Raw genomic sequence first — 19,001 nt, 5'->3', positions numbered from 1 at the left:
AAACGCAGCAACTTGTTTTGGCATTTTCCCAAATATATGAATTCCTATTAATTGGTTATATACTTCATCATTTGAATATTAAAAAAAAAATCTGTTAATATCTATTTGTGTAGATCTTGCTGTACTATATTCCCGATATATGTCTAAATACTCGCTTACAATAAAGGATCTTTGTAGTTGGTAGAGTGATCAGCAATCTATTTCTCATGTCTTCAATATCTCCAATTTCTATGTGAAGTATGTAATTCATCACATCGACACACCCCAGATATGGCTAAAATCATTGCCACCTAAAATAATACTTAATAGTCGATATTTTTCGTATACAAAAATATTTGTACCTAAATACGTATCATCAGGGGCTTCTATTAGAAATTTTGTAATTTCTTCATTTTCTAAAACGCGTGATTTTTTAGCACGATATCCATCCGATTGCCGTTTCAAGAATGCTTAAAATTTTAGATACTTTCCAATGTCAACGTTGTTGTAGACATTCAGCAGGCATATATTGACCATAATGAAGAAGATTTCATACTTTTGCTAATTCAGAAAAATAACCAATATTAATAGTTTCTTAAAAATGCATAATGTTACTCTCAACCTGGTAATCAATCAAATTTTTTATATGTTTGCTGATACATCTTCTTCGATTTTTCTGGTAATAAATTACCCTCTATTTGCTTTGCTGATTCAATAGTTTCTGGCGGAGTTAATGTGAATTCTTCCATCTCAGACAACAAATAGTTATTTTTATGGATTTAACTAGGAACAATATGGCGATTACTGTGTACCTATGTTATTAACTTAATACCTAATGAAATTATTATTATTCTTGAAAGAGTATCATACAATTTTAATAATATAAAATAAATTGTTTTGTTTCCTATTATAATAAAATTAAAATTGATCGGCGAAAAAATTATGTATTTAATTTGGCAGTAAAGTAGATTTAATGCCTTGGCTGCTTTAATAGACTCCGCTGCGCCTCGTCTCTTAAATAACAGCAGCGGCATTAAATCTTGTGCTTTACTGACTTCTTAAACAAATAACTATCATTTAACGTGTGCTATTACACGTCACAGTTGCAAGAAAACAAACGGAAATTACAAACATGCAAAATATTTAGTGCAGACATAAGTTCTGTATAAATATATTTTTGTTTTTGGGAGCAAATTGAAGTCTCAAATTATCTCCACACGGTCGATAGCCGCACGGTTTAAGGCGTCAGTACTTAAATCGATGTGTCGATCTGCCCGGGTTTCGAATCCCACGGTTGGTAGACCGTGTATATGGGTATGGCTAGATAAATATGGGAACGAGTTTTTCAAATATTTCAATGCCTGGTACATACTGCCTAGCTCTTTGGTCTTCAATTGAGATCGGAAACACTATACATTGACTTGATTGTTGAAAACATCTCATTACGAACTGTTTCGAACGAGTTTCCTGGAGTGAAATTTTCAAGTCTGTCAAAGCGACCGTTCAATTGAAATATTAGTACAGTTTTTCAAAATTACACCCACGAAAACAGTACATTTTCACTCCCATATCTGCGGATATCTTATTTTTTCAAAATTATGTACTTATTTCCTTCTTACAACACAAATTCCTCGATTAGATATTTTTTCTCGGTAAAACATTATTTTTCTGATTAAAAATTGGTTGATTCAAATCAGGGATTCTAATTAAATGATTTTAATCAACTGGGCCTTGCTCAAAGCTTTACGATTTTGTGGTGTTATCAATCAAATTTTTTCTATACAGCGTTCCGTATTTTCTTACCCTGCGGCAAACAAATCATTTCCACAGCGAAAAAAGTGGAACAGAAACGAACGACTGCCAGCATTTTTTTTTTTCATCCGAATGTTCCTTTCGAATTTCATCCAAGGCCGAGCCCATTGATGGAAGTCCGTCCCGTCGCTACAGGATACGCTTTGCAATGATGGCAAATTGCCTTAATTCGCCACGAATAATATTACCTAATCAGTTTCGCGTAATGACATTTAATGACTTATCCGCCAAAGTTTGTGTGTGTATGTGCTACAAGGCCTGTGTACCTAGATAATGACCTGAACCATCCCATTCCGTCGTCGGTTTCTTTCAAGGATTTTAGAAGCCTCAGGTTAAGATCCAACGTACACAAGTCAATTGTAATTTGGAGTTCCTCTTAAAGTATTTTTTTCTCTTTCTAAAACACCAGATCGTCTGATTTTTCTTCCACTTTTTACAAATTTTTGAGACGGATCTGAGGATGTCTGTTTTGAACGTTCTTTTCGTTCCGTCCTGACGAATACAGCGAATATCGTCGAAACGTCGATCGTAACAGTTAATTTTTCGCTAATGTCGGAAAAAAAAACGAATTAACATGGACTGGTACGCGCGGCCAAGAATTCGCGAAAAAATCAACAGCCTCATCGTCGATCGCGACAAAGACAACCCATGGCACCTCCAGAGCCGTACGAACAGCTATATTTAGAATAGCGAACAACATCCATATACACAATGCGATTTTGATTTACAGCAGATAGTGTTGGAACTCGAAGATAAATAAGCGGTTTTTTTTTCTTCGTGGTCGGACAGCGTTACATTGTTTATTCCTAGCTCGCTGTCGGATGCCGTTTGCCTATCCCACGGCTGGTATAGCTCGTTTCGAGGCATCGAGGCTCGACATCGCCGTGAACCGATCAAATTATAAATAAGTAGTATATTTTTCGCCGATCGACATTAAAGGGGTAGTTTTAGTGACAGCTGNTTATTATTATTATTATTATATATCTCCACAAATACGTTTATGAAGCATGTACAGGGTGATTTACTATATTTTGACTCTCCCCCATTTTTTTGTTTTTAGAGAAAAATGTGAAAAACAAATGTTGCACGATTTTTAAGTTAACAAAATGGCCCCGTATGTTAACTTTGTTAATTTAAACGGAACACCCTGTATATTTTTACATATTTGGATAGAACGTTTCCTGTCGAGCATAGTAATATAGGGTTTGTTGGGTTCATCTGATAATAAGCGGGATACTATAAAAAAAACGAAAAGAAAGAAGGTTTTTTATTAAGAAAATAAGACATGTGTTTTAGACATCTTTAGACTCTTTTAGACATTTTAGCCTTTTTTCCAATTATGTAAGGATTTACAGATTTAGTTGTAATATATTTTGACATATCGGACAATGATAGGTATTTTAACTAAATCTCACTAATTAGTTCGTGAGTGGCCTAATTACTCATGGAGAATGTTATATGGTAGGCCGTGACAGTGACAGGTAGTAGTGTCATGATAACATTGTTATTGATTGACAGTTTTTATTTAATTAAAATGGGTTATACAGAAGTAGAAAATTGAAATATTATTAGGAATAAAAATAGAGTATGGATAATAACTTACTCTATTTTAATTCCTATAATAAAACAGAAAAATGTACGGTGGATTTGATGCACTAAAGAATTGAATAATAAACGGTGTCTGATTAATGAACTGTAATATTTATTATCGTTATACCCTCATCAAAAACAATAATTCGGTATATTAAATTAAAAAGGGCGATGCTTTAAATAAACCCACCATACTCGTAGATTTTTCTCTGTTGAAATCAATAATTTCCAATTTACACAAGAACTATTAATTTTGGGTATAGGGAACTGTAGTATCATTTTAATGTAATTTTAATTGTGCATCCATTACTGTAATAATATACAGGGTGTACCATTTGAAAGTTTTGATTAAATCCAACTTCAACGTCACAATATTGGTCACAAGTTTTTAAACATTCTATATGAATGAAACTGGTTGAATTCCATTGCTTTTAAATTATCCGTGCCAAATTTCATTACTAAATAAAGTAAAATGTCGGAGTTATTCTATTTTCAAAAATGATTTACATCCCTCAATTTTTTTCGAAAATTAATAACTTGAAAACTGTCACATTTTGGTCCATAGTACCTTATATGAAATTAGTCTAGATTTTAAAATTAAAAAATGCATAAATATACATGGTGTTCCAATCGAAATAACCTCGGAAATAACAGAGCTGATGACGGCTTCCGGTATAACCGAAAGTGCGAGGAAGTTGACACTATTTTTATTGGATAGATCTTTTTGATAAATCCTTGTATACAAATTTTCAGATTTCAATTCTGACTACTTTTTAAGATAATCCTACTGGGCCCTCTTCGTGATACACCCTGTATGATAGGCCTTGACAGAGACAATTAATGTCATGACAACACTTTTATTGTTTGACAGATTGTATTATTATTTAATTAAAATGGGTTACACAAAAGTAGGAAATTGAAATATTATAGGAATTAAAATACAGTAAAGCTCTTCTCCATACTCTAAAAACTCGCCTGCGCATTGACGCGGCCGTTTACACATATTTCGTTGTTTCCCGAGATTGCCATAGCTTTCTAAGAACAGTAGAGAATAATCTCTCAGCATCCACGAACTTTCTGCAATATGTATAATACCATGTAAAAGCAGACATTATTAAGTATACCAATTCCCAAATAGAAGACGAAAGCGGGATAAAGTGCCGTAATTTATACCTGAATTTCGAGAAGTATTGAGTGGTAAATACTGAAAATTTATAATAATTGTAAATACATAATTTTTTTTCCATTTCATTTTTATAATCCATTTTCTTTGTGATAGTTTTCCGTTTTTTTTTACTTAATTATGTAATTTAAGAGTATTAGTATTTACATTTTCTATACAAAATGTACTTTAAGCACATTCATCGAGACCCTGAAAGCAAAATTTTGGAGAATCCAGAGATTCATCCCCATCAAATCTAATTTTTTATATGGTTTTCTTATTTACTTCCAAATAGCTTGATGACGTGTAGATAGACTGTTCTTCGCTAGAATTTTCAAGTAAAACCTGACACATTGACCACCTTTTGTTATAATCACTGTTTTTGGCAGACGTTGTGATACCTATTTTTTTTAAATTGAATTATTTCAGGATAGGAACTGATCCGAAAAACTGGACACCTTAAAATAATAGTCTACTTTTCCGTCAGCGTATATTGTAAGATAAGCTTTAAGCATACATGGTAATCTCTTCATAAATTGATATAACGCGAAAACCGTTAACATCTTTTAAAAACTTTAAACCGCTTTCTGTGAAGCCTGAATCTTTTTGCGTAAATTGTTTTGCCGTTCGCCCAGGTCTGTGTTCGAGCGCACATACAAGGAAAGCCGAACTGAGCTCTCTGCTTTACCAACCGACTGCGTCTCCCTCGCCCACTACGAAGCATTTCGATCGACCGGAGCGCGCCGCACCCTTCTCCGTAGCGTCCCCAGCGCTGTGCTAGGCTACGTTGCCAGTAGAGAGCACAGCGGAGCAGTCAAATTTCGTGCTTAGAAGTGTCCGGACGTGGATTGTAGCTTCAGGGCAATGGATTGCGAGAGGCTCATAACGGAAGTTTACAGTCGCAGGGCCCTGTGGGACGTGTCACATCCACAACATCATCATAGGGGAGTCCTAGATAAGTCGTGGGCTGCGGTATCCAAGAGTATGAGGGCGTCAGGTGGGTACACCAGGGTACTGTATGAAATTCCCGTTGATACAGATTTTCCTTTGCTTGTAGTGAGGGACGTTAGGCATAAATGGAAGTATCTCCGTGACCACTTCCGGAAGGAGCTCAAGAAGTTTCCGAATGGCATGTCGAAATCGGGATACGAACCCACATGGCCTTACTTTAACCTGTTGCATTTCTTAAAAGACCAAATTATCATCAGAGATAATGACGATAGTTCTTCTTCGCAAACGAACGAAGATTCGCAAAGTATCTCCGTCAAGGTAGAAACTGAGGAGATCGATATTTTCGACGACCAAGTATCAGACGATGCCAAACCGTTTATGAGGGCTCTCAAGAGACCTACTTCCAACAACAGCCCCGTGAACCCAAAACACCAAAGACTGGAAGACAGGGATCAGTCATCCAGTAACAACCTAGACGAGCTATCCGACGACTATCACTTCTTCATGAGTCTTTTACCCACGATGAAGAAGTTCAACGACTTGCAGAAGATGAGGGTCCGGAGTAAGTTCCAGCAGACCATCCTCGAAGAGTTGTCTCAGATGGAGGAGTACCAGAACAGCTGAAGCTAAGCTCTCACGTTGGAACGTGCCTACGCGATTGTTAATGTCTGTGTGTGTACGTGAGTGTGTGTGTACCGAGTACCTGACACAATAATGTTTATTAATAGGACGGGAGTGGGAGGCGCGCGCGGTTCCCGTGGTACCAATAGGTGTCTGCGGACTGTTTTTTTTTTTTATATACATATATCAGGCGTTGTAAGTAACTAAGTCGTCGAAAAATTGGTTTTGATGGCAAAATTAACATTTTTAACGATGGGTTTAACTGGGTATTCAAAATAGACGTTTAGAATAGAAAAAAACTCCACTAAAATACCAAAAGATAAACTGGTGACGCAGGAAACTAGTGTATATTATCGGACATTCTATAAACACGTAAAATGTTTGTTATTAATATAAAATAAATGTTATTTATAAAATATGAATTTTATTTTTTCAAATTTCGGCCTCATAGATTTATACAGGATGTCCCCGAATAACGTGTACAACGGAAGAACACAGATTCGTGGACACAAAACAGGCAAATTTAGGCTAATTCACCTATATCCAAAATCGCTTCGTTTGGCCGCTAGATGGCCTCAAAGTTAGTGAAATTTTTTTGAATTTTGTAAATTCCTAACTCGAATATGTATTAACCGATTTTGATTATTTTTGGGGTGTGGACTTTTGCTTTCAATCTACAAATTTTGATGTTATACAGAGTGTTTTTTAAAACTTCAACAAAATTGATATATGGTGATAATATCCGTTCATAACTTTTTCCTCATTCGAGCAATAATGACAACTATTTTTTACTTGATAGATGATACTATTTGGTTGGCTAAGTTGTTGGGCCCCTTATAGAATTTTATTTAAATGAGCGGTATGGGTACAAAAAAAAAGTAATTTCAGTTTGATCTTTAAGTCATCTGATCTTAATTCTTAATGAGTGTTAACGACGATGTTACTTCATTTTTAAATTTGGATAGACACATACGACGAATTAGAGTTATTTACAACGTGCCTAATTTTATTGAAATAATTCGTAAAAACAATCAAATAAAATAAAAAATGGTGGAGATAAAAGTAACAAAGTTGAGGTTATTAAATTAGTACAACTTATAAAAACTGTTCAAAATGACCACCGTTGTTTCTACAACAAACGTTAATTCGGTGAAGAAAGTTAAAGAACACTCTTTGCAGTTCTTAAGACTTATTTTTTTTTAACATTTATGGCATTTTGGATATGCCTCCACAACTCAGTTCAGTGTTAGATGTGAAATCATGCACTGTTGTTTTCAGAGTGCCCCAAAGATAATAGTCGCAAGGTGTTAAGTGTGGTAAACGTATAAGCCAGTTAACAGAAACATTTTCCCCTCTACCGATCTATCGACGAGGGAATCTTTGCTTCAGACACTGCCGAACATTTGCAGTGAATTGTGGTGGAGCGCTATCATGCATAACCAACATGTTAGCTCTGAGTAATAACGACACATCTTCCAATAACTCGAGTTTTTTTTTTCTAAATAAAATTCCCCATTCAGTCTATTGGGTAGAATAACAGGGCCAGTAATAATGTTATCCCAAACATGATCAAACTGAAATTACAGTCAACCTACAAAATCAGAGCGTACCTATTAGCCAAGCTGCTAGCACATTGTTAAATATTGTAATATGGGTGGCAAGATAATGTATACATTTAAAAGTATTTTTTGTACCCAAATTGCTCATTTAATCAAAATTCTACAAGCGGCCTAAAAACTTCCAAATGGTATCCCCATCAAATAAAATATAGTTGTCGTTATTGCCCGAAAGAGGAAAAAGTTATTAACGGATATTATCACCATATATCAATTTTGTAGGAGTTGTAAGTTTTAAAAAACACTCTGTATAACACCGAAATGTGTAGATTGAAAGCAAAAAGTCACAGCCCAAAAGTAATCAAAATCAAATAATACGTATTCGAATTATTTACAAAATTAAAAAAATTTTAACGAAATTCGAGGCCATCTAGCGGCCAAACGAAGCGACTTTGGATATAGGCGAATTAGCCTAAATCTGCCTATTTAAGTCCACGAATCTATGGTCTTCCGTTGTACATGTTATTCTGGGACAGCCTGTATAATTGACTTTTAAACAAACAAATATACTTACAGAGCGTTTAGATTTCATCCGAACTCTCATCAAATTTTAGTGTGTCGTACTATCGATATTTTTTTATATATACGCATACTAATTTTTTTTACGGAATAAAAAAAATTTCGCATTTGAAAATTTGGGACTTCAAAATAAATTAATGAAACTGGATATACAGAGATTTTTAAGGTTGCTGAATTTGCTGATTTCACGAAAAATCACTCATTAAAAAATAGTTGGCCATTTAGTGGCACGTCAATGTCGATCAAAAATCATAGTCATGTTGACTGTTTTCCTTGACTATCGTAGTGTTGGTCCACACAGAATTCCTTCCGGATGGAGAAACAGTTAACAAGGGACATTATCTGGTCGTTATGAGGAATTTGAGGGAGAGTATGCGCCGCAAAAGACCAGATAATTCTTGGATTTTGCGCCACAATAAAGCATCATCACACAAGGCGATAATTGTGAATGAATTTTTAACCATAAACTCAACGAATGTCTCGAGAAGTCACCGTATTCGCCGGATATGGCCCCTGCTGACTTTTTTCCTCTTTCCCAAACTCAAATTATAGTCTTTCCGATCTCAATTGAAGAACCAAGAGGTTGGCAGTATGTACCAGGTTCGGTCGCTGACGCAGCAACCCGGCATTGAAATATTTGAAAAAATGTTCTCATATTTATTTAGCCATGCCCATATACAGATCTGGTCGCCCAATTGAATAATGAACGCGCGGGCAAAGGCGGCACAAACACAGCCGCACTGGGCGACCTGGTCATAAATTCAGTTGAAACAAATGACATAGTAGTGCAGTGCAGCAATACGAAATTTGGTGTGTTTCAGGTAATTTTAATTTATTATAGGCATTTTCTATTAAGTTATTCATTTTGCAATTGCGAAAGGGAGAAATAAGAGGGATACTTTGTTTACTAATATTATTACAATATGGCATTTTGGAGACCTTTTGAAACGGAACAAAACGAAATTTACCATCAATAATATAATATTGTTTGAGGACATAAATAATTAAAATATGTTGGTTAAATGAACATATAATAAGAAATAAAATTTTATTGTTGGGCTTTTTTATACATGTTCAACTGCCTTCGGAAAGACTATACCACCTCGCACGCTTAGAGTCGATAGAAGCCACAAAACAAAAATCGCTGAAAGAGTTAAAGTCCACACCGGAATATACGTTTAAAAAGTGCTTTGATGACTGGCATGTTCGTTGGAAAAAGTTAATTCAGATAGAGCCTATTTTGAAGGAGATAAAATAAATAAATGAATAATTGAATATACATATTGTATTTTATTGACAAATTCGGGATATGTATTTATTTGACAGAATATATTTTCTGCAAATAGGATACACATTTTTAATACCTACACTGACTTACCACAATAATAAAAGAAACATTTTTAGAACCACTAATTGAACAAGTAAAAGTAAAAATCCAGAAAAATTAATTATTTTGCTTAAATATTTGTTCACCATATTTTTTCTTGAAACTTAAAACAATAAAAGATACCCGTCTTCCTAATGAAAACTTTTAAGTGAAACTAAAATTGAACAAGAAATTTTTCTGTGTTTTATTGTTCCTTTGGTATTTACATATTTGAATGGAACGAAATGTAAAAAGTTTTATTGCGTCCATCAGAAAAATTGAACATTTTAGAAGCTACGTCCAAATAACGAGAAAAATATTCCGATATTGTTTTGCAGAAAAAAAATATATGATGAATTAGCTGCAGGATGAAACTATCATTAAATTTTGATACTAAATAATATTATACAGAGTTTATAAGTAGTCTAAAATATTTCAGATGGTAATTCTTTATATTATTTTACGAAAAAAAAGTCATATTAACATATGCAAAATACAGTGCACATGTCCTGTTTCGCTCTTTTTTTATGGCAAATCAAGCAAATACACATTAGAAATAATAAATATTACAAAAAATCACAACATTATAAAAACAAGGTGTGGCTATAATGTAATGAGACTGATGCGTAATACGCATGCGCCAAAGTCGTACGACCGACAGCTGTGTAGCGTGAAACATCTTTATTACCGCCTTTACCGTGTCTGCATACTAGTTTGGTCGTGACCTTCGTTTGTATAAGATCTATTTTTTTTGTTCTGCCGGGAAAATGAGAAGATGCGATGCCAAAACGTTCTGGTAATAATAACGCAGTTTATAAATGTTTAATTCAAAAGTCATAAATAAACTTCTGTTTATAACTTTTGATCTAATTAATATGTTTTGACGCTCGAGAACCAGTTTTGTAGGTCTTTTGAAGACGAAAGAAAAAGTACTTTACTGTTTCCTCGTGGAAATGAACGGAAAAAGTTATAAGCGAAAAACGTGAATTTACGTAAAAGTTATACAATTAAGCAATGTAAACAATCTTCCCCCCATTTTTACGACTATGGAAACTAATATGTTATTGTACATAATATTTAGCATCTATAGTGATAAATTCAGTTTGCCGCAACAAAAAGTCTCGAAATGGTCATTTCCCAGCTTATTTTCTTGGCCTACAGGTTATCTTTAAATAACGTTTTGATTTTCTAAAAGTTTTTGAAACTTTTAAGAATGCCCTTATGGTGTGCATGAATATTTTTATTTTTATATCGCTTATAATATCGTAAAAAATGTACAAAAATATGACCAGTCTGCTTGAAGGTACGTATCCCCAAATAACGATTTCTCAAAACTGATCACTCGCGACGCCAAATGTCTATTTCGGAGTCGTCTAATTGGCTCTATTTTCGGTAACAGAAGCGAGCCGGTCTCGTTTGTTTGTTTTTTTCGTTTGTTTGGTAAAAAGCCTGCCAAATAATATATTAATGAAACTCGAGCGAAACAGACGAGTACAAGATGAATTATGATGTTATTAGACGTTGAGCGTATGCCAAGTAACGGCCGATGTATGTTTACTTGCAGGTACCCTTAGATCGATCCCGGAGGCGAGTGGTGCTTGCTTTAAGGTACTTCGAGTGTACCAATTTTAGTTTTCGATGTTAAAAATAAACGGTTATTTTCGGTGTTATCTTTGACTGGTATGTTCCTTTAATAAACTCTGGATAGATTCACATGAAACAGATCTCTGGTAAACCCAGGCGCGTAGGAAGGAGTAGGGGAGGCTCCCAAAGGGAGCACGGCCCACCCCAAAGAAAGATCCTACCTACGCCCATGAGTAAATCTGGTAGCCCGGAATTATAACTAAAATTTTATCGAAGCCTCTTGATATGATTCGTCTGTAGCTCTGGTAATATCAGTAACGGAAAAAAAGGTAATATTATTTTGACATGCGGTCGTTTATAAACAATTTCTTTTAAATACTCCCCAAAAAAGTAAGTAAAAGGGAAAGATCTGGACTGTTTGCAACCTTCCTCGCCTTCCAATCAATCCACTCAGGGAAATTATTATTCAAATAATTAGTATAGTCTTTCCGATCTCAATTGAAGAACCAAGAGGTGTACCAGGTTCGGTCGCTGACGCAGCAACTCGACATTGAAATATTTGAAAAACTTGTTCCCATTTTTATTTAGCCATACTCATATACAGGTCGAGTCGCCCAGTTGAAAAATGAGCGCACGGGCAAACGCGACACAAACACAGCCGCACCGGGCCACCTGGCCATAAATTCGGTTGTCAACAAATTGCCTAGCAGTGCAGTGCAGCAATGTGGAGTTTGGTGTAATTCAGGTAATTTTAATTTATTATAGGCATCTTCCACTAATCATTCATATTACAATTGCGAAAGGGATAGGGAAGAGGGATATTTTTTTACTAATATTATCACAATATGGCATTTTGGAGACCTTTTGAAACGGAACAAAACGAAATTTGCCATCAATATAATAAAATTGATTGAGAACACAAATAATTAAAATATGTTGTGGGTCAAATGAACATATAATAGAAATTTTCTACACATTATATACAAATTATTATAATTTTTTACCTTTAGCAGAAAACTTTTTTAGGGGCGCCTATGAAACTCATTAAATTTTATTGCTAGGCGTTTTTATGCATGTTCAATTGACTTCGGAAAGACTATAACTGCTAGTAATTGTGAGGTCCAGTTCCATCATGGTGAAATACAATAAAGCTCTTCCAACACTGGCTCAATACGGTTTGTTAAAAATTCCAAATATAATTGGCCATTTAAATTCTGTATAAAAAATATTGGACCTAAAATTCTGTTTTGAATAATCCCACACCAAACGTGTATTGCACTATGCCCTTGAAAAATGATTTCAGTAACATGATGGGGATTTTCAGTAGCCCAGTAGTGTGTTTTTTCTATTATTTAACCCAAGTGTATATAGTAAATGTTGCTTCATCAATCCATACTATTTTTCTAAAAACATAACTATCATTTTCTAAACGTTGCATCATATAACTTAGATACGCTCTTTTTACATTTCCATTAATTGAGACACTGGGAGGGACTTAAACTGCTTAAATTTATTTTTGTTTAAAATCCTTACATTTAGAGATGTCCATACCACGTTCTGCTTCTCCAGTAGACTTTTCGGGATTTGCATGAAAATATAATAAAATATTCAATTATACATCTTCGTTCCTAGCACAATGCCTTAATTTTCTTTTTAATGTGTTTCGTTCTCAAATTCTCGTGCAAAAGTTTTTTTTCATGGAACTTCCCTAATATGCCAAATTTCCATCTATATTGTTGCTGGGCAGCTGCACCAATTTTTATTATTTCCAATAAGTATATGCACAAATTATGTCAAATTTTTCATTAATAGTATAATGCATTTTGCAATAACGCGCCATAAACAGGCGGAGAAAGAGCAATAACATAATATGTATTTTTTCAAAAGCTTTACTTGTTATCACAAGGCATTATATTGTTTTCATTGTCTTCTCGGTTAAAGAAAACTATTGGAGATACTACGTTCAGAATATACTTTCGTCTAATAATATTGGTCAAAATAAAGTGCATATTTACATTGCCACTTTTTTCCCTCTATCCAATGGCGTCACCATTTTTGCAATCCGACGTTTCGTCTTCGAGGGACCATCATCAGATTAATTTTAATTAAATAAATACGTCGCTGCTATTTGTATGACAAAGTCTAAAGTCATTTTTAATTCTGAATTAGATGATATTACTATTGTATTGTAAAAAAACTTGTTATCATTTAACATTTTTCCTGAGTACGGCTCTGAACGCTTTCAAAATATCTGGAGGAAGTCATAACAGTATAAAAGTAAATAACAGCACAAAATATCCAATAATTTGTTTAATCAGTATTTTTAAAAAGTTGTACCCAATAAAAAATTAATACGAATTTATGAAATGTTTTATTATTTCTCATCAGTATTGCTAATAGTAATATAAAAATTGTTGGATATTATGTGCTGTATTGACTTTTATAATGTTATGACTTCCTCCAATAGACATTTTGAAAGCGTTCAGAGCCGTACTCAGGAAAAATGATAGCTAAAACAAGTTAAAAACCTTTTCACAATAGTAATATTATCTAATTCAGAATTAAAAGTGAATATAAATTTTGTCATAAAAATAGCAGCGACGTATTTAAAAAAAATTACCTGCTGAAAGTCCCTCGAAGACGAAACGTCGGACTGCAAAAGTGGTGCTACCATTGGATAGAGCGAAATAAAGCCAGAAAAAAATCAAATGATTTTGCAAAATTTCTGGTTTTTCCGGATATCTCCGAAACTACCCGGAATTTTAAAACTTTCTAAACGGCATATTGTTAGGACTAAAAAACACTTTTTCCTAATTTGAGCCACCCCGTATCTCTTACCGTTTCCTGGATCCTAATGTTATCCCATCCTTATCTTGGACACACTGTATATGTTGGTTAGATTCAGAAAAATAAGTAGATTAAAAAATCTAAAAATATACAGGGTGTTCCATTTTAAAAAACCTTACTTGTTTTCATATGTCAAAAACGTGACGGTTTATAAAAATTCTAAGAATGCTACATAAAAAAATACTAAATTTTTTGCGTTTACACTTTTATTTCTATATACAGTGTGTCCGATTAAGTCGGCACCATATGAGATACTTTTTTATTAATGGTTTTATGAAAAAAAGTTATTCTTGTTAAAAAGTTCTGCATGGCCTAAACCCAAAATGAATCAAATTTTTTGCAGTCGTATACGAGGTTTGTCGAAAAATGTAAATTTTTCTCAAGAGTAAAGTTCCTTTATTTTTTTACAATATCGACAATCGTTATTAAAAAAAAGTTGATCCTAATAGAAAATTACAATCATATATTTAATATTATCCACCGTTCCATATTATGAGTAAGGAAAAATCTGGGACTGTTTTTCTTGTCAGGAATAACAAACAATTGGATAATCATTCTGTTTTTTTTGTTTTAATTAACTTTTTTGTTAGGCTAAATTGGTAGATAAAAAAGTCCCTGTGATTTCACCCGACGTCTTGCGACACTGTCGTCCTTCTGTTTATTCTCTTCTGTCGGTTGGTTTCGTAACCGTCATCACATACATTAAGTGCTGATTAGCTAATTCTTGCCAAGGTCACCGACCTTGTGAAGTACGTTTATTCTAACAAACCATTATCGCCCGATGGTTGTGATTCACTGCGCCGCGCGTCTCTTTCGGTATAAGCATTCGAACGATTTAAAGCGGTTCACGTGCCCCCGCGCAAATCCCGATACTTGCTCGGGCGGGTACGGAAGCGGCAACTGTTTGTTTTGTCTCTCGCCAGCGTCGTAAAATTCGTTCTTACCCCGCACAAAATTGTAGGATCGAGATAACTGGCGTATATCGTTTGATTTATGTATCAAATATCGTCGGTAATATCTCTAAATCACCGCGGACGCGTGCAATTGCGGCGTAGGTTATAAAAGTGCACATAATAGAGGTGCATTACTGCCGGTTTTATGTTCTACATCCGATATAGAACGCGATCAGTATCGTAAAGCTGAGCCGTGCTTTTAAACTGTCCCTGTAAATGCCATTGTCTAAAAATAGGAAATGCAGCGGTCGATTATGCCACGGTTGGATCCATCTGGTGTGACTCGGAGGCAGTTTCAATTCGGATATCCGGTTAAGAAGGACCAAAACGAGAAGTGGAGCGTTGGATTATTGCAGTTGCAATTAAAATTTCGGTCTAATGTAAAACCATTGTTTGAACGTATACAGGGTGTAACCTTGAATATGGGCACACATAGGCTACCTTTGGCCTTTAGAAACGTGTATCATAAGCTTGCTTTCTCATCATTTTTGTCCGCTAAGCACCTTGCAGTCATAGTCAGTTCACCCAAAAACTAGATCAATGTTAGAAGTTCAACACAGAGAGTTCTTTAAAAAAATAACGAATGATTTTTATCAAAAACTGTAACTCGATTTGACTTGAATTTAAAAAAAAAATGCTCCCAGATTAGTACATACTTTGGGGAACATGTCCTATTACGCCCAAAAAACTAACGCCCATTTAGTTAAACTTTGTACAACTCAAAATTTCTTTGTTATAAATCTAGAATCGTGCACTCCCTGTATATTGTCCTTTTTTTTTCATTTCTCTCCGATTGGAGTGTCGAATTAGGGCCCTTTTTGTCTACATAATAGACAGGAAGGGTCTGGTTTGGATGAGACCAGTCGTTGAGGCCTTTGATTCTGGGTCACGTGATCATCTAGCTGAACTGTCAGTTGATGTTGAAGCGGCAGGGATCTAGACAAAAGTTTTAGTAGATCTTGAGGGGGTGATTGTGATCGGGTGACGGGTCCCAGCATTATTCATGCGATGGGAAATTTAGGCGAAAGTTTTTATTCCAAGTTCGGAAATTCGTGCGGTAAGACCATCGATTCTAAGTTAGATGATGATAGGGCGTCGTTATCGTGATATTTTTGACTTTCAAAGTCCGTATATAAGTTTTCGTTTAGTCTTTATGCTCGGAAAAATTGCTCCTTATCGATTTTTAGGGTTTATTGTTTATTTATTGGCTATTAAAAATATGTTTGTTCATTGTAATAAGTACAAATATATATGGTGTTTCATTTAAAATTACATTTGTACATACAGTAAAGTAAGAGAAATAATTTTCAGCCCTGTAACAGCACAAATAATTGAATTAAGGCTTTTAGTTTTTTTTTTTTTTTTGAACGATGTAAAATCTGATTCACCTTTAACACTACTTCAGAGATTACTGAATAACTTTATACCACCATGAGAGGGTGATTTTTCAAAATGAGTTGTAGGGTTCCAACTAATACAGACAGTGACTGTCAGTACTATCAAATTCTAAAAAGTCTGTTTTAATGTACAGTCGTCAGAACGCCAAAATTGCTTTAAATTTATCATGTGAGACAAGTAGACCTACTATAAATCATAGAAACTGCTTCTTAACTTAAAAATTGCTTTTGAAGTCACGTCTACTTAAAAATCTGTTAAATAGTAGCTACAAAAAGAACATTTGGTATTCTGTGACGTAGCAGGTTCTTAATTGTCCTTTCACGGGCGTAGCTACAATTTTTGCTTGGGGTAGGCCCAGGGCTGCAAGCTCTATGGAGGTATCTTAAAAAAAAGCTCTCACAATTAGCGACTTATCGATATAAAATTTGAACACGTTTTGATTTAAAGTCACGTAGCATTGACCGATCTTTTTTTCTGGGGCGGGTCGTGCACACCCCTTCCCCCCTAGCTACGCCCATGTGTCCTTTACTTTAAAAACTAAAATTAACTCAAAACCCAAAAATGTTACTGAATCTACTTAAATATCAAAACAATTATTCCCCACTCGATTCCCCATATTGGTGAATAAAACCTCCTTCAAAGTACTCCCCTCCCTTATTTACACACTCTTCCCAGAGGTGTTTTAAAGTCTGTGACGAATTTGCTTTGATGTCATAATAGTCTGAAAACGGCGTCGTTCCAATACTGATTTTAATTTCGGAAATAAGAAAAAATCACTAGGAGTCCGGTCTGGCGAGTAAGAATTGTGAGTGTGCGGACGCATTGTCATGGTGCAAGAACAATGAGTTGTCTCTTTTTGAGGATTTTTTCACGTAACCATTGTAAAACGCCTTGATAACACACACGGTTCACTGTTTCACCTTGAGGCAAGAATTCAATATGCACAATTCCATGAAAGTCGAAAAAAACAGTATCGCTTTCACATTGGATCGAGATTGACGTGCTTTCTTGGGACGTGGAGATTATTTGCCAATCCATTGCGATTATTGAATTTTTATCTCAATGTCGTAGCCGCAAACCCAGCTTTCGTCTCCCGTAAATGATCCTTTGAATGAATGTTTCATCGTCATTGGATTGTTCAAGGAGTTCAAACAAGGAACAAATTCAATCTCTTCTGTAATTTCTCCGACAGTCAATCGGCGATTTGCACGCACCAGATCTTTGACTTTCTAAACTGACTAAATTTCGGGTATTTTCTGAACAGCCCTCGTATTGACATTTCTCGTTGATAGCCGTCGGAATTTTTAGAAATTTGATTAATATTCTTTTTGAGGTATTGTAAACATTTATAAATACGCATACATACATATAACAAATTGTTATAATTCTTTAATTGAATTGATGCAGTTTTTCTATTTTTAAGTCCAAACGTTTGTTTAATGAATTGGATCTACCCCAAACATACATACAGCCTGTATATTAAATGTGGATACATAAAACAAATAGTGTGGGTACAAGTATCAAATGATAGTGCATCAAGAAAAGTTCCAAAAAACTTCGTTGACTCAGTGACGGTGTGGAATATTCAAAATACTAAATCTTGTTGAAACCGTTTTTTTTATTATTTAGTATTAAATGATTAGACAGACACCAGTCAGTAGATCTGTTATATAGGCTATTCAACTTAAGTTGAAAAGATGAAAACCGTTTATAAAAATTAAAAAAAGTAGTAAAACACATGGCGTATAGTTTGACTTACCTAGTACACTTTTTTATAAACTTGGGAAAAACATCGAAAATACTCATCTGTTTGTAGTTATAAATGGACAATATAATTAATTAATTTTAATTCTTTTGGATATTTATTAACCTAGACAAAGTCTGATCAATGCTAAATGTTAAACTTTTGAGTCCTTTTAGATATGCAATCAATACCCACAGTCCATATTTGTATTTTTATTTATTATTTCTGATCAGGTATTAGGCGAGCAGTTCACCCCTAAAAAGATGCTTCTAAATGAAATTAACTGACTAAATTTTTAAAACAAAAACCTACAGCATGAAACTTTTTTTATTTTATAGTGTATTTTTCTGACAATTTACATATTTTTTTTATATTTTTCGGCGTGGTCAGTCAATTGTTATAAACAAAAAAGTTGTAAAAAAAATTACTCCTCGAATGGCTTTGAAAAGTTTTTTATTGTAAAATGGACCAAAATAAACACTTTTTGTTCTTTGACAAAAATTCGAAAAATGCTTCGTTTCCGAGATATTTACAATTTAATGTGAAAAAAGTGACGAAATCGACAAACTTTCGGAATTTTTTTCTCAAAAACTACTGAACAGAGTTTAATTCTAAAAAAAGCATAATAATCGGCAGATCTTCTACTTTAAGATATATTTTTTTGGTATAGGTCAATTATTTTATTGAAGGTCTAAAGCGAGTAAAAAAAACAGTCTACAAATAGTGAAATTGTAACTCTAGATCCATTGACACATGGATGGAAAATCGAAAATGGTTGTTTGGATTTTAATTATTTCGAAGGAGAAACTGCGTTAGATATGCTTCAAAAATATTTTTGTTCATGTAGTGGAAAATGTTC

The 19,001-nt window shown here is 34.3% G+C and overlaps 2 protein-coding genes across 2 annotated transcripts in view; both read left to right on the top strand.

Annotated features, from left to right (window-relative positions):
• The window catches only part of LOC108904081, a 165,026-nt gene that overhangs the window by 25,062 nt on the left and 120,963 nt on the right, over positions 1–19,001 (top strand). The window lies entirely within an intron of this gene.
• LOC108904082 (transcription factor Adf-1) lies at positions 5,388–6,409 on the top strand. Its single transcript, XM_018706488.2, has 2 exons — positions 5,388–5,540; positions 5,601–6,409. The coding sequence occupies exons 1-2, from the start codon at positions 5,408–5,410 to the stop codon at positions 6,116–6,118; spliced, it is 651 nt and encodes a 216-aa protein (XP_018562004.1). The 5' UTR covers positions 5,388–5,407; the 3' UTR covers positions 6,119–6,409.

Source organism: Anoplophora glabripennis, unplaced genomic scaffold (assembly GCF_000390285.2).
Source record: "Anoplophora glabripennis isolate ALB-LARVAE unplaced genomic scaffold, Agla_2.0 scaffold7, whole genome shotgun sequence".
Classification (NCBI taxonomy): domain Eukaryota; kingdom Metazoa; phylum Arthropoda; class Insecta; order Coleoptera; family Cerambycidae; genus Anoplophora; species Anoplophora glabripennis.
The sequence above is the reverse complement of the archived record's forward strand: the minus strand, read 5'-3'. Positions and strand labels throughout refer to the sequence as shown.

What these genes read in the sequence shown, in the direction of transcription:
- LOC108904082 (XM_018706488.2), top strand. Translation starts at nt 5,408, where the DNA reads ATGGATTGCGAGAGGCTCATAACGGAAGTTTACAGTCGCAGGGCCCTG. An exon ending in CAAGAGTATGAGGGCGTCAG is followed by an intron (nt 5,541 to 5,600) that starts GTGGGTACACCA and finishes CTTTGCTTGTAG; the next exon opens with TGAGGGACGTTAGGCATAAA.